At 45.1% G+C, this 14,140-nt stretch overlaps 1 protein-coding gene across 1 annotated transcript in view; it reads left to right on the top strand.

Moving 5' to 3' along the window:
• Positions 1–14,140, top strand: part of LOC126412968 (myrosinase 1-like) — a 91,104-nt gene that overhangs the window by 24,752 nt on the left and 52,212 nt on the right. The window contains exon 2 of the mRNA XM_050082860.1: positions 8,142–8,275. Within this exon, the coding sequence (XP_049938817.1) occupies positions 8,142–8,275 (134 nt within the window). The remainder of the gene's footprint in view (positions 1–8,141; positions 8,276–14,140) is intronic.

Below are 14,140 nucleotides of genomic sequence, written 5' to 3'. Positions count from 1 at the left end.
TTAAACTCGAGCCATCACACAGAAAATGTTGTGGAGAAGGCGAACCAAAGACTGCGTTTTGTTGGGAGAACGCTTGCAAGATGCAACAGATCTATTAAAGACACTGGACTGCCTATAATAGGCTTGTCCGTCCTCTTCCGGAGTAGTGCTGCGCTGTGTGTGATCCTTACCAGACAGGACAATGAAAAAGTTCAAAGAAGGACAACTCTGTTTTGTGTAATCGCAAAATACGGGGGATAGTGTCATGGATACGATATGCGAGTTTGGGCGACAATCATTAAAACAAAGGTGTTTTCCATTGCGGCGAGTTCTTTTTGGGAAATTCAATCACCAACTTTCTCCTCCGAATGTGAAAATATGTTGAATACCACCTACATAGGAGAAAACGATCGTCGTGATAAATAGGAGAAATAAGAGTTCGCGGGGAAAATTTAGGCGCTTGTTTCTCCAGCGCGCTATTCGAGAATGGAAGGTCAAGAATGGTGTGAAAGAAGTTTTATGAACCCTCTGCCATGTACTTAGGTGTGAATTGCAGAATAGCCATGTAGATGTAGGTGTAGGCGTAATGGTCGAAATTTATTCCTCAAATATCAATATCTGCTATGCAGCGTACTACCGTTGCGCCTTCAAGAGATCTTGCGACTACCCCCTCTCGGTTATTGATCTCGGCGAGCTCGTCGCTGATTGGCAGTCGTTTTGTGGTTGTAGGTTCACAACCGTGCATTTCCGACCTATGGCTACCCGCTATTGGGCAATTTTTCTATATTGGACTTCCCTAGCCTGCTACTACCTTGATTCGATTACGTCGTTTTGCCTGTCTTCTCTCATCTCTTGAAATCCAACAATGAAATTTCCTCAGCCTCTATTCGCCTGGCTACCTGTCCTCTTCATGCGTATTCCATGTTCATTAGTTATAATTACATCGTCCATAACGATCTTTTCCCTGATTAATTTGTTTGTTTCCCTGTCTCTTCTAGTAAATCTCGACTTGAATCTTTTCATCATCTGAGAAACCTACCACAGGCTAAACCTAGAGCTGTTGGTAAACATTTTGTTAAAATTAACTCGGACAATTTCCCAACATTTATGAATATCAGGCAAAGTAGCAATTCGTACTAATTTCCCCTTTTGATAACTTCGAGCAAAGCTTGCAAATGGCTCATTGTGCTATTTTCATTTCTAAATTGTTATTATTAAATTGTTATTATTGTTGTTGACGCAGCACTCCACGCTATTCTATCATGTGTAAACTTTTGCACTCAGCATAACTAGTGCCACCTACATCCATGTCATCCATTTGAATCCGCTCCTTGCGTTTGAGCCTAGACCTTCCTTTACAATTTTAATGCTCACCCTCACACAAAAACATCACACCTTTCCCCAAATTGACGATTCCTTGATGCTTCAGGATGCGTCCAGTTGACCGATCTCTTCATTTAATCGTATTGTGACATAACTGTCTTTTTTTTTCAATTCGCTTCAATACCTCCTCATTAATTATTCTCCCTGTGCATCTAATCCTCAACATTCTTCCATAGTAACACACTTGCAAAGCTTCTACTCTTTTTTTGTCTGGACTGTTTACTGAGGATATTTAATTTCCGTACGAGGCTACACTCCAGACAAATGGTTTAAGAAAAGACTTACTATCATCTACATTTGAACTCAGTGTCAACAGATTTCTGTGTTTCTTATACGCTTTTCCCGTCTGCATTTTGTACCTCTCCGCTGTCGAAATAACAAAAGTCATCTACACTTTTAGTATCTCATTTTATAATTCAATTCCCTCCGCATCACCTGTTTTAACTCGTCTACATTCCATCATCCTTATTTTAATTTTGTTGATGTCTATCTTGTAACCGTTTCTCAAGACGCTATCGATTCCATTCAACTACTCTTCCAAATACTTTTTCGCCTCTGAGAGAATTACAAGTCATCGGCAACCTTCAAAGCTTTCTTTCTCCTCAACTTGAATTCTCTTTCCAAATTTGTCCTTGATGATTTTCATAGCTTGCTCAACGAGCAGGACAAGGAAGGGCACTAAGTTAAAATTTTACCAAGTAATGTCTACCTCTATCCTGATATATGGAAGCGAGTCTTGGACAAGAAAGACAAAAGAAGATTACAGTCAGTTGAAATGGAATTTCTGAGGAAAGCTAAAGAATGTACCCTCAGGTATCAAATAAAAACAACATTATAAGAGAAAAAGTTAATATACACTATAAGAGAAAAGAAAACGACACACCACGAGGAAATTGTCCGTATAGGACGGAAATCGATAGACGTGATTTACATGTACAGACAAACAAATGATAACAATTTCACAAAAAAATGGATGATTTAGTCAAATTGAGCAAATCAATAACGTGTTGGTCCAACTCTGGCCCTTACGCAAGCAGTTATTTGGCTAGGCAAGTATCTTCCTGAAGGATATCAAGCCAAATTCTGTCCAACTGCCCGTTACATGGTCAAAATCCCGAGCTAGTTAGAGGACCCTGCCCATAATGTTTGCAACTGCTCCTCTTAAGATATATTGGAAACGTTCGTTGATGAAATTCGTGCTCCGACCAACTAGCGGTAGAACGTATATATTGTCTTATGAGGTACATTACATTAAAAAATCTGTCCTGCTGCACTGTGTTCACGCCGAGTGCGTATCAATGATACCGACCAGTTCAAATAATAATGTGCTCCCCGACGTGTACGAGCACAGCCACTCTTAGTTGCCCACCAATGGCTATCCTCGTACTCGTACTAATTGTGTCTACAGTCCCTGTACGGTAATAGTTTATCCCCTAAAGTTTTCAGTTTACGTAAGCTTAATAGTTCGAATCCGTACAATAACTTTCTAACGCGGCAAAGAATATTTATGCATGCTGCGCTCTGTTACTTGATCTATGTCGTCGCGCAAATAAATATTTCATAAACAAACAATATTAAATGGGTTGAAAGAAATGTCACACGGTAAATCCACTTTATGCTGGTTTATTCTATACTATCATTGTATTAAGGAAGTAACTTTTCTCTGAGCTGGGTGGAATTAGTTACGTAAGTTTCAGTCAAAGAGTTTCTAACAAGATCCAGATTTCATTTGCTACTTTAACGAAACTTCAGTACTTCCTCACAATTCAATACCAATGTTCACTTCCTATGTCGGTGAATTGCTAACAGTCTATTACTTTGGGGCAGAGTTCAGTCTTCCCTGTATGATAATCAATTTAAGACAAGTTCGGATCTTTTCCTCTCTTGGCTTTACGTAATGATATACTCAAGGTTGCTGACCTACCTATTGCAAGTTTAATGATTCCTAGTAGATGGTAAAATTTCCGAAAATGCACAAAAACAGCCTCGTCACGCCCACGTACAAGAACACACGTTGAGATACGACCTGATCCAGCAAGCGCTAGCAGATTAACAATGTAGGATTTTTTCATTCTGTATTACGCAGTGTCCTCAAAGAGTACTCACAAGGAATATTCTTTGAGTTGACTCGTTCTATTCCGTGAGCTATAAGTACACTACTTTGTGATCTACTATAATTTTAATTTGGAACTAATGGATTCTATTTCTTTTCTTTTCCTTTTCAAAACATTAAGTCACTTTATACTAGATTTCTTTTCTATATACTTGCTACTATTGAAGTGATGCTATTTCAGTGGGACTTGAAATTTGGATCTTGGCTTTTGGGACTCTTATTGGGCTTTGGGTACTATTTTATATTTTCAATTTTTCGTCCAAAGGAAGCGGCGTTACACGTTCCATACGTTCTCAATTGGGGAGTGATCCGACGACCTTACTTGCCAAAGGAGGTTTTACAGGAAGACAAGCAGTAGAAACTCTTGCGTGTGCCGGCGGTCATTTTCTTGGTGAAATGTTAGCCCAGGATGGCTTGCTATGAGAGGTAACAAAATCGTCGACGTACTGCTGTACTGTAAAGCCGTCGGCACACGGACCGTGCATCCGAACGTTGAGCGTTGAGCGTGCTGAATTTATGACGTCATAGCGTGGAATAGCACGTTCGGAAGTCTTTCCGAACGTGCAGAGCAATATCTGGCATGTCAGACATTCTGAGCGTGCATCTGAGCGTTGACCAATGAGATGGCACAACGCCGCCGACGTGACACGCACGTCTCTCTTCAGTACAGAGTTGTAAGGCGCCGTATTGGCATTCATTTCAAGCCTATATGTATATATGCCATTTGTGAGCACCAGCAAATTGAGAATCACTGGAAAACCCGTTGTTAACTCTGTGATTCGTTCCAATAAAATAATGAGAAACATGATACTCGTGGCAAAAGAATTATTTTAGCTTGCGTGTTATGAGAGTAGGCTATTTGAAGGCAGCGACACGCTGATGATCCACCCAAAACGCATTGTTCTTGGTATAATTTGTTATAATTAAATTTCAATTAATAACATATCTACGATTAAGGTTTTCAGCAATGAGTAACTTACAATGCTTACAAGTACATGTGTGTTGTTGGCTTAACGTAATGGGTGGAATCACCGTCTTATAGTGAGTTGTAGTTAGCGTCTTGACACTTCAAAATTTTTTTTCCTAACATTCGCGTTTTTATTAGGTTCTGATACTTTATTATTAATTTAATATAATTATATACTATAATATTTGAAGTTATGTAAATGTAAGTTTACCTTTTTTTGCGGAGTGACTGTTCGATTGGCTTAATCTACTAGACAGCTTGCGCTACTTGTATAAAGACATTTTGCTCCTTTTTCTTTTACGCTTCGTAATTCACATGTTGCAAAGATTCTGCTACTGGTTGGGAACAGTGATCAAGTAAGATTGACCTTGGTGTTTTACTAAAGCGTGAGAATGATGAAATAATAAATATTATTTATTATTCTTATGCGGAGAAGTATTCCAAATTTGTACCGCACTGTTTGTAATGGAACTTTCATAAGCCTGTATCCTTATAGACTGGACATGGTACTTTCCTTTTCGTGGACGATGGAGGAAATGTGCGTTCCAATAGAGCTAACATGGGAATTTTACGCGGGCCCGTTGAGTAACAGTGTGATTTACGAACTAGAAACATCCCTCAACTGCCGCTGGAGTGCGTTGCGATGGCGTATACCACGTCAGGGGCCAACGTACTGTATGCACAAGTCGCATCGTTCCTGAGCGTTCAGCTGCACGTTGAACTTGGCACGCTCAACGTTAACGTTCGACAACACGGTCCGTGTGCCGACGGCTTTAGGGTGCGGAGGATGACATCCGAAGAGGTCATGCTATGAAAAGAAACGGCACCCCAGACCATCACTCCGCTTCCCGCGCCCGGGTTCCCGGGTTCGATTCCCGGCGGGGTCAGGGATTTTCTCTGCCCCGTGGTGACTGGGTGTTGTGTGATTTCCTTAGGTTAGTTAGGTTTAAGTAGTTCTAAGCTCTAGGGGACTGATGACCATAGATGTTAAGTCCCATAGTGCTCAGAGCCATTTGAACCATTTTGAACCATCACTCCTGGTTAACAGCTGTATGGAGGGCGACGCTCAGGCAGGTATCCAACCGTTGTTTGGGGCGTCTCGGTACACGTCCTCGGCCTGGAATCTCATTGACTGGAGAAGAACTGTCTTCAGTGAAAAGTCCCGCTTCGAACCGAGCCCAGACAACCACCGAGGCGAGTCAGGAGACACTCCGAACAGTTGTGGGATTCCAGCCTGACTTTCGCCTGCCACACAGCTTGACAACCAACAGTGATGGTGTGGGGTGCCATTTCTTTTCATAACGTCTACGATAGTCTAAGCTGCGTTTTGTTGCCGTTCACGGCAAGCCACCTTAGGCTTACTTTTCAACAAGATAATGTCCGCCTGCACATGGCAAGGGTTTCTATTGCTTCTCTTCATGTTTATCATGTAGTGACTTGGCAAGACAGCCAAGCCACTCGGAGGTAGCCGAAAGGCAAGCGTTTAGCTCACGCAGACTGGCGTGAGGTCTGGAACGGGACAATGTCTAGAGAATTGCAAATAAAGTACGAAGATCTTGGATTACTTAACTTTAATCCATAATTGGAGAACATCGCTCTTGTTGATACATTAATATAATCTCAATATAACTGGTAATGGCGCCTTGCTAGGTCGTAGCAAATGACGTGGCTGAAGGCTATGCTAACTATCGTCTCGGCAAATGAGAGCGTATTTGTCAGTGTAGCATCGCTAGCAAAGTCGGCTGTACAACTGGGGCGAGTGCTAGGAAGTCTCTCTAGACCTGCCGTGTGGCGGCGCTCGGTCTGCAATCACTGACAGTGGCGACACGCGGGTCCGACGTATACTACCGGACCGAGGCCGATTTAAAGGCTATCACCTAGCAAGTGTGGTGTCTGGCGCTGACACCACATATCAACCGATACCATGGTCAGTAAGGTCACCGGATCTCTCTCAACAGAGGAAGTATGGAATATGTGGGCAGGGCCCTCCAACTAGCTCAGGATTTTGGCGATCTAACGCGCCATCACACAGCATTTGGCACGATATCCCTCAGGAGGACATCGAGCAACTCTGTTAATCAATGCCAAGGCGAATAACCGTTTGCTTAAGGGTGAGAGGTGGAACAACGCTTTATTGACTTGCTCAATTTGTGAAGCTCTTTCGCTTGAATAAATCATCCAATTTTTCTGAAACTTTAATCATGTGTTTGTCAGTACATGAACATCACATGTACCGATTTTCATATCATTCGGATAATTTCTCCGTGGTGCGTCGTTTCTTTTTTGGCATAGAGAATATATTGTGTAAATATAGAGCAAGGATGCATAAAATGAAAGCAATATACCAATACAATGGGGGAAGACAGATTAACTAAACAAGTAATTAATTTTGAATCGAAAGGAAAGAAAGATGTAGAACAATCAAGGAACACGTGACTTCAGTAAAGATAGAACATGAAGTAAGTCCACCCCATGAAGGAAGAAGAAGACTGGATGTTCCAGTGTCGACTGCTGATGTAATTTCTGTTTTTATTTCTCCATACTTGCATTTGACCAGAATTTATTGGCCTATAGTTTACACCATAATGCCAGGTCATACTTACATAAAATAAGTAGGTCATGTTAGAGTATTTGTTTGCTTGCACGCACACACACGCTGTAGACAGAACACCACATGATTACAGATACACCAACACTGTTTAGTCATTGAAAAAGTCGAATGGTGTAGAACACTTTTATGCAGCCGTTGTCAGTGATGTGCTGGTTTTAGATGTAGATATTTACGTCAACACTGAATCTGCACATCGCGTGGAAAAGTCTATGATCCTGTGTTGCTTATCAAGCCTCAAGGTTAATTAATGCAGCATATTCTGTCAAATTCCTATTATTATTTACTTGATGCTGTCACCTACTTCTTTAATAGCTGATGCATTCCAGCTGAGATGTTCTTGTCATTTTCTTTCTTGTACCTGGAAGATTTGCTGTTTGCGTAAGTATCTTTCTTAAGTAATTGCCCTCTTCGTTTATATTTGTATAGCCTATGTTTTCAAAGACGTTGAATCTGCCACTTGATTTAATCTGGTTTAAATAAATTCTAGTACTCAACATTCAGTTACTTCGTTTCTAACTTGTTATCAATTTTACCCTGTATCTTGCGAGATTATAGTCACTTGCAATTCGAAAATGTTTTGGCGTCGTCACAATCTGTACAATTTCTTTATTGTTTGGTAAACCTTAGTCAGCGTCATTTTTGCACCTTTGTTCCTCACCAGATTTCTATTCTTTTCTTTTTTCTAGTTGAAAAATGTGCTAAGGAGATATAAGTAGTTCCTCTCGTCAAGTTCTACTAAAGTATGATCTCTGTCATTCTGGTATCGCGCAGTGTTTATTTTCTCTTCTGTGTCATCATGAAACGACAATAATGGATAACGGCATCTCCTCGGGCAGCAAAAAAGATTTGTTATTAAAAAATAAAATATTACTGTTTTTATTGCTTGCACATAGGGAACTTCATACGGACCAGATTGTGTTATAATTGTATTCAAAATACCTTATTTCACACTGCTAATTTTTTAACACTCCTCTTATCTCGACTAATTTGAAGCAACTTAGCATTTTTTCAGTCTTTCTATCCATGCACTTTACATATCAAAAACTGTCTGGTAATACCATGTCAAATGTGGTTTGTGTCATTTACAGGCAAAGGCGAGAGTATCTGGGACCACATGCTGCACGAACATCCAGAATATGGAAACAATGGAGACAATGGAGATGTGACGTGCGACTCTTATCACAAATACAAGGAGGATGTACAAATGCTGAAAGCCATCAATGTGAGTGAATTAAAATGACGTTATGTGCCTTGTTTTGATGCGAAGTAAGAATCAGCGACAAGGTGATTTGATTTTTCTGGACGAAAGGATACAACAAATCACAACCATTAGCATTACAACAATCTGGCGATGTGGCATTGGTAAATCGGCTGATTTGTTTTTACTGTAGTACTTGGAGTCCCGTGGTTTAAGGACAGTCTGCTTTCCGCAGCGCTGCGGCGAGGACGTCTTGTTTACGTCCCGTCCGCGCGGTCGCGAGTGCCCAAAGTTGTTTACTACTGCGTTGTCGCTAGTTTAGAGTCCATCACTACCGACGCAACATGGCACATTCATACAGACAAACCACCATCAAGATCAGTTTTCAAACCGATCATGCACGATCGCGAGCTTTTGAAGTGGAACGTTTCCTACGTGACGACGTTAAAATTGAACCGCGAGACATCATTGGTATCCATCTCTCTATCACGAGCAGTGTTGTCTACGTCAAGTTAGTAAGTGACGAGGTCTGCAACAAAATCGTGCGCGCACATGCGAACGATCTTAAATTCAAACATTCTGATGGCCATATTGGGGCGGTCTCTATCGATCACGCGGGGCTTGGCCTCCGTACGATTCGCGTCTTCGAACTCCCTTTCGAAGTACCACCGGACGTAGTCACCGCGGCTTTCCAGCCCTACGGTAGAGTGGTCAGCCATATGGCCGAAAAATGGACCATCTTTACAAAATGGCTCTGAGCACTATGGGACTTAACTGCTGTGGTCATCAGTCCCAAACCTAACTAATCTAAGGACATCACACACATCCATGCCCGAGGCAGGATTCGAACCCGCGACCGTAGCGGTCACGCGGTTCCTGACTGTAGCGCCTAGAACCGCACGGCCACTCCGGCCGGCGGAACCACCTTTACAACGTACCCCGTTCTTAACGGGGTAAGACAGATCAAAATTGAACTGACCAAACATGTACCGTCATATCTTGTCATCGGCGGATGTAGGGCGATCATTATGTATGACGGTCAGGCACGCACTTGCTCTGGTCGTGGCCAAGAAAGGCACGTCCGGTCGGATTGTCTCCGACGACGGCGTACTCAAATCCCGACAGGTGAATCTATGACTCCTTCTACGGTGACGACCCTTCCTCTCAATTAGGCCGAAGTTGCACGGGCAGCAACCCTTTCCGATGCTGACCACATTAGTCTGATAGCCGCCCCCGATAGCGAGACCATGATGGATTCTGCAGTACAGGATCCGTCCTCTACAACGGCGTCCCCACCTGAAGATAATCATCGACCGACCTTGCAAGAAGGCGTGGATGCCAGGATGGACATCGACCCACGGGTTGTGCCGACAGCGGCTTTTCTTCGAGACACCGGAGCAGCTGAAGAAATCCACCCACATTCGGATACTGAAACACACGTCAGTAAACAGCGTTCCCCGCAAAAACACAAGAGGCGGCGGCGTGCTCCATCTGACGAGTGTTTGAAGCGATCGTCTGATATGGACTGTGGACACTCCGACGACGGTAACGGCGGTACAGAGGCCGCTGTAACATCAAACTCAACAGATCGCCGTGGTGACGGCTTCAGCCCCTCAGACCCCACAGAACAGCAGGATCACAAGCAGACAGCCGCTGCCGATTCCCAGCTAGTATAGCAGATGGAGTCAGCGCCGAGTGCCGCAGCAGCCACTAACAGCCACCAACAGCCGATGGTATTTCATGGCAGCTGGAAGGACGACTGTGAGGAAAACTCCTTGCCCATCGTGTCGGATTACACGCGGGGGAATTTACCCCACCAGTGTTGATCCTTTCCCGCCATCAGATACAGTGACGAGACAGCCTTACAAGGATATTGATGGCCAACACGGGTGCTATGGATAGACGTCAAACTTATCGCGTTGAAACTATAAACATCAACACTATACGGACGCGCGCTAAGTTATCCTTGCTTCAGGATATGTTGAACTCTGCTTTCATCGATATGGTCCTTCTCCAAGAAGTGTACGTCGACGACTTCCCAGACATGTACGGTTACGATGCTTGCGTCTCTCCAGCCTCACCTACAGGCAGCGGTGTCGCTGTACTTCTTCGGGAAGGGATAGTGCCGCGCAGGATTAGCCGAGCGGTCTAGGCGCTGCAGTCATGGACTATGCGGCTGATCCCGGCGGAGGTTCGAGTCCTCCCTCGGGCATGGGTGTGTGTGTTTGTCCTTAGGATAATTTAGGTTAAGTAGTGTGTAAGCTTAGGGACTGATGACCTTAGCAGTTAAGTCCCATAAGATTTCACACGCATTTTTTTTGAAGGGATAGTGGCGGACGATATGCTGTTTCTGCCTGGTGCAAGAGGAATGGCACTCACAGTACTGGGTGTCCGCCTTATAAATCTCTACGCACCTTCCGGGACGGCCAAACGTCGCGAACGTTCACGATTCTCTGCGGAAGACGTCGCCCCGCTCTTCCAAGGCCGCCACGACCATCTGGTGTTTGGAGGTGACTACAATTGCGTGCTGGCGTCCAGAGACCAACTCCCACGACATAATCCGTGCCCGGAACTCGAGACCTGCAGATGGTGGACACTTGGGAACATCTTCACGGCCGCCGACTGGGATTCACACACTTCACGAGTCACTCTTCCAGACGTATCGACCGGATTTATGTCTCCCGCTCTCTCGCCGCTGGAACGCAGGACGCGGAAGTGTGGCCTGCAGCCTTCTCGGACCACTCGGCTTACATTTGTGCCATCACCCTGCGGCGGCAACAAGTGTGGAGAAGCCGCAGCCCGTGGAAATTAAACATCGCTCACCTGTCGTATCCGGATTGCCGCCAAGCCGTTGAGGATACGTGGCATTCGTGTGAAAATCGCCTCCGTGCATATCCCACAACGATCCGCTGGTGGTTGGACTGCGCCAAACCGGCACTGAGGCGAACGTTGATAACCTACGGTCGCGACCACGCTGCTTGGCGTAGACATACACTCGACTTTTACCTCAGAGTACTGCGCGACTGCGGCGCTATGGCGCCGTCTCCGGTACGGCAAACGGCGGTCCACCGTGCTAAGGCTCAGATCCTCGCTCATATGCGACGCCACCTAGAGGGGGTAGTCATCCGCTCGAGGACGCAGGATCGGATACCGAGCGAACGCCCGTCAATGTTCCACGTCCTTCGTGAACGTAAACGACGTCAACGAGCGCTGATACGCTTCATCGACACGGAGGACTGTCGTCGCCTCACCACGCAACAACACATAAACACAGTGTTCTACGATCATTATTCCCACTCTATTCCGCTCAGACCCCTGATCCGACAGCACTGGAGGACGTCTCTCAGACGATTTACGGCACCGTCAACCCGGCAATGGAAGCGGCCTTGAAGGAAGAAATCACAGAAGAAGAAGTGATTGACGCCATTAGAAAAGGAGCTGTCAACAAGTCTCCGGGTCCTGATGGCCTCCCCTTGGAATTTTACAGGACTTTTCAATATTTATTAGCCTCCCGATGGACGGACATCTGTCGCGAACTACTATCCCCGGAAGTTCCGCTCCCTGCGGCCCTTGTGGAAGGGATGATTATTCCTATTCACAAACCGTCTGGTGGCTCACGACTGCAGGACTACCGCCCGTTGACGCTATTGAACTGCGACTTTAAGATCTTTTCTCGACTGTTGGCGGCGCGGATACACCAGGCCTTACGAAATGTTATTTCACCCGATCAAACGTCATTAGGAGGCGACAATAATATTCAAACAGCACTCAGTGAATATCGTGACTTGATCTCACTGGTGAGGGTATGTCGTCTGAAGGGTGCACTGGAGGCAATCGATTTTAGTGAAGCTTTCGACCGAGTGGACCACGACTATTTGGAAGCGGTCCTCCAACATGTGCGGTACCCACAGCCATTCGTCACTGTCGTCACGCGACTACTCCGTGGCACGACGTCCAAGGTGATCGTCAACGGCCGACCTTCGCAGCCCCTCACCATTTCTCGATCGATACGCCAAGTCTGCCCTCTGTCCACTTTACTTTACGCTGTGGCCATGGAACCACTCCTCTGTGGCCTGCGCCAACGACTAACGGGTATGATGTTACGAGGCCACACTTTCCGGTGTAAAGCACACGCTGACGACCTGGTGATTGTCATCCGAACGGCGACGACACCGCTAGCGCACTGAATTGCATAGCGAAATATAGCATGGCCACTGGTAGTCGTATCAACGTCGCAAAATCGGTGGCGATGAACATCGGGGTCGGATTGTCTGAGAACAGTGTCACCCCGTTACAGCTCAGAGATAGTTTGAAATGTCTTGACATTGATTTTACAGACGATATACGACGAACCGCTGCTCACAACTTTCAACGGCTTTTACGAAATGTTCGGACTGGAATTGCCAACAACCGCCTACTAGCCCTGGACATCGTCCAAAGGACCCAGTACGTTAACACACATTTAGCGTCACGCATTCCGCACATCGCCAAGATATTACCTATACCGGTGATGTTAGCTCGCCGTATACTTGCGGCTTTTGGGTCCTTCGTGAGTTCAGGAATGCTTTTCAAGATCAAATATGAGACTCTCACCCTTCCCCCGGATCGGGGAGAGCTTAGCCTTTATCACGTTCATGACGGAGCGGTCGCCCTATTTGTGAGCACATTAGTCAAACTATGGCACCGCCGTCCGGACAGTCTCCCTGTTGCCATCTGTGCCGATACACCACGTCCCCTCCTCGCTCTTCTACATCGGTGTCTTTTACCTCGATCTCAGTTACGTTCGACTTGCCTTACCAGCGACTCAACTGGCGACGGCAAAGACGGTTTATCGGGTCCTGCAACGTGGACGACCCGATAATGTCGTGGAGAGGAAGCACCCGAACGTCAACTGGCGAGAAGTGTGGAGGACAATTCCCCACGTAACACTGGACACTGACGTCACGGCGATGTGGTATATCACTGTCAACGGTAAGCAGGTGACCAGACCAAGGCTACATGCGATCCACATGGTAGACTCACCCACGTGCACGAGCTGTGGCGTTCAAGACAACGATGAACTCCGTCTTAACTGTGGCGAGTCTGCGGCTGTGTGGCACTTAGTGAGGCAAATGTCAACATACTTCCTTCGAGTAACGCCGAATCATATCGACCCCAAGACTATCTTATTCCCGGATAAGACGTATTATCCAAGCACTAAAACTAATGCAATGACGTGGCTTCGTGGATATGCATTGCATTATTTGTTTCAAGACGACACTAAGGACACTTTAGACTTTTGGAACTATTTGCAGGAACGACATTGCAAGATTCCAAAGTATCGATAATATTTTTCCAATTATTTGTGGAGTGCGTTCCACGACCCTCCACGTAGCTGGAACATTACGGGTAAGAGAAGCTAAAATTACAGACGATGATAGAACACTACAAGGTACAACGTGGGATCTACCTTGGTCATTACGAGAGATCGTACCTGGATGATACAGCAGATGGAGAGTTTCGTCGTGAACCCTCACACTCTGTAGCAGTATTTGCCCCATTTCCACTTTTTGTCCCCGGTGCGAAAAGGTCTTTGCAGTTTTTGTTTCGCACCCGGTGCAAGATGTAGCACTGGTTAATGGTGGTATGGATTCCACCCTTCGTTTTTGTTTCATGGTTTCCTTAGCCCCGCACTTTGCTCTCTTTCTTTATGCCTTTTTCTACAACTATTAGCATGTTTTTAGCTACATGCGTCCCCAACTCGATGCAACGAGTGCAATTACTAGTTTTCAGTTCCTTACTATTAAAAAAATAAAAAATAAATAAATAAATAAATAAATAAATGAATAAATAAAAAAAATTCACAATAAAAAAACACGCGTAAGGTCCCCGGTTGGACCCCGGGCGGAA

This window comes from Schistocerca serialis, chromosome 7, assembly GCF_023864345.2.
Source record: "Schistocerca serialis cubense isolate TAMUIC-IGC-003099 chromosome 7, iqSchSeri2.2, whole genome shotgun sequence".
NCBI lineage: Eukaryota > Metazoa > Arthropoda > Insecta > Orthoptera > Acrididae > Schistocerca > Schistocerca serialis.
Note: the sequence above shows the minus strand (reverse complement) of the source record. Positions and strands in the feature narration are given on the sequence as shown.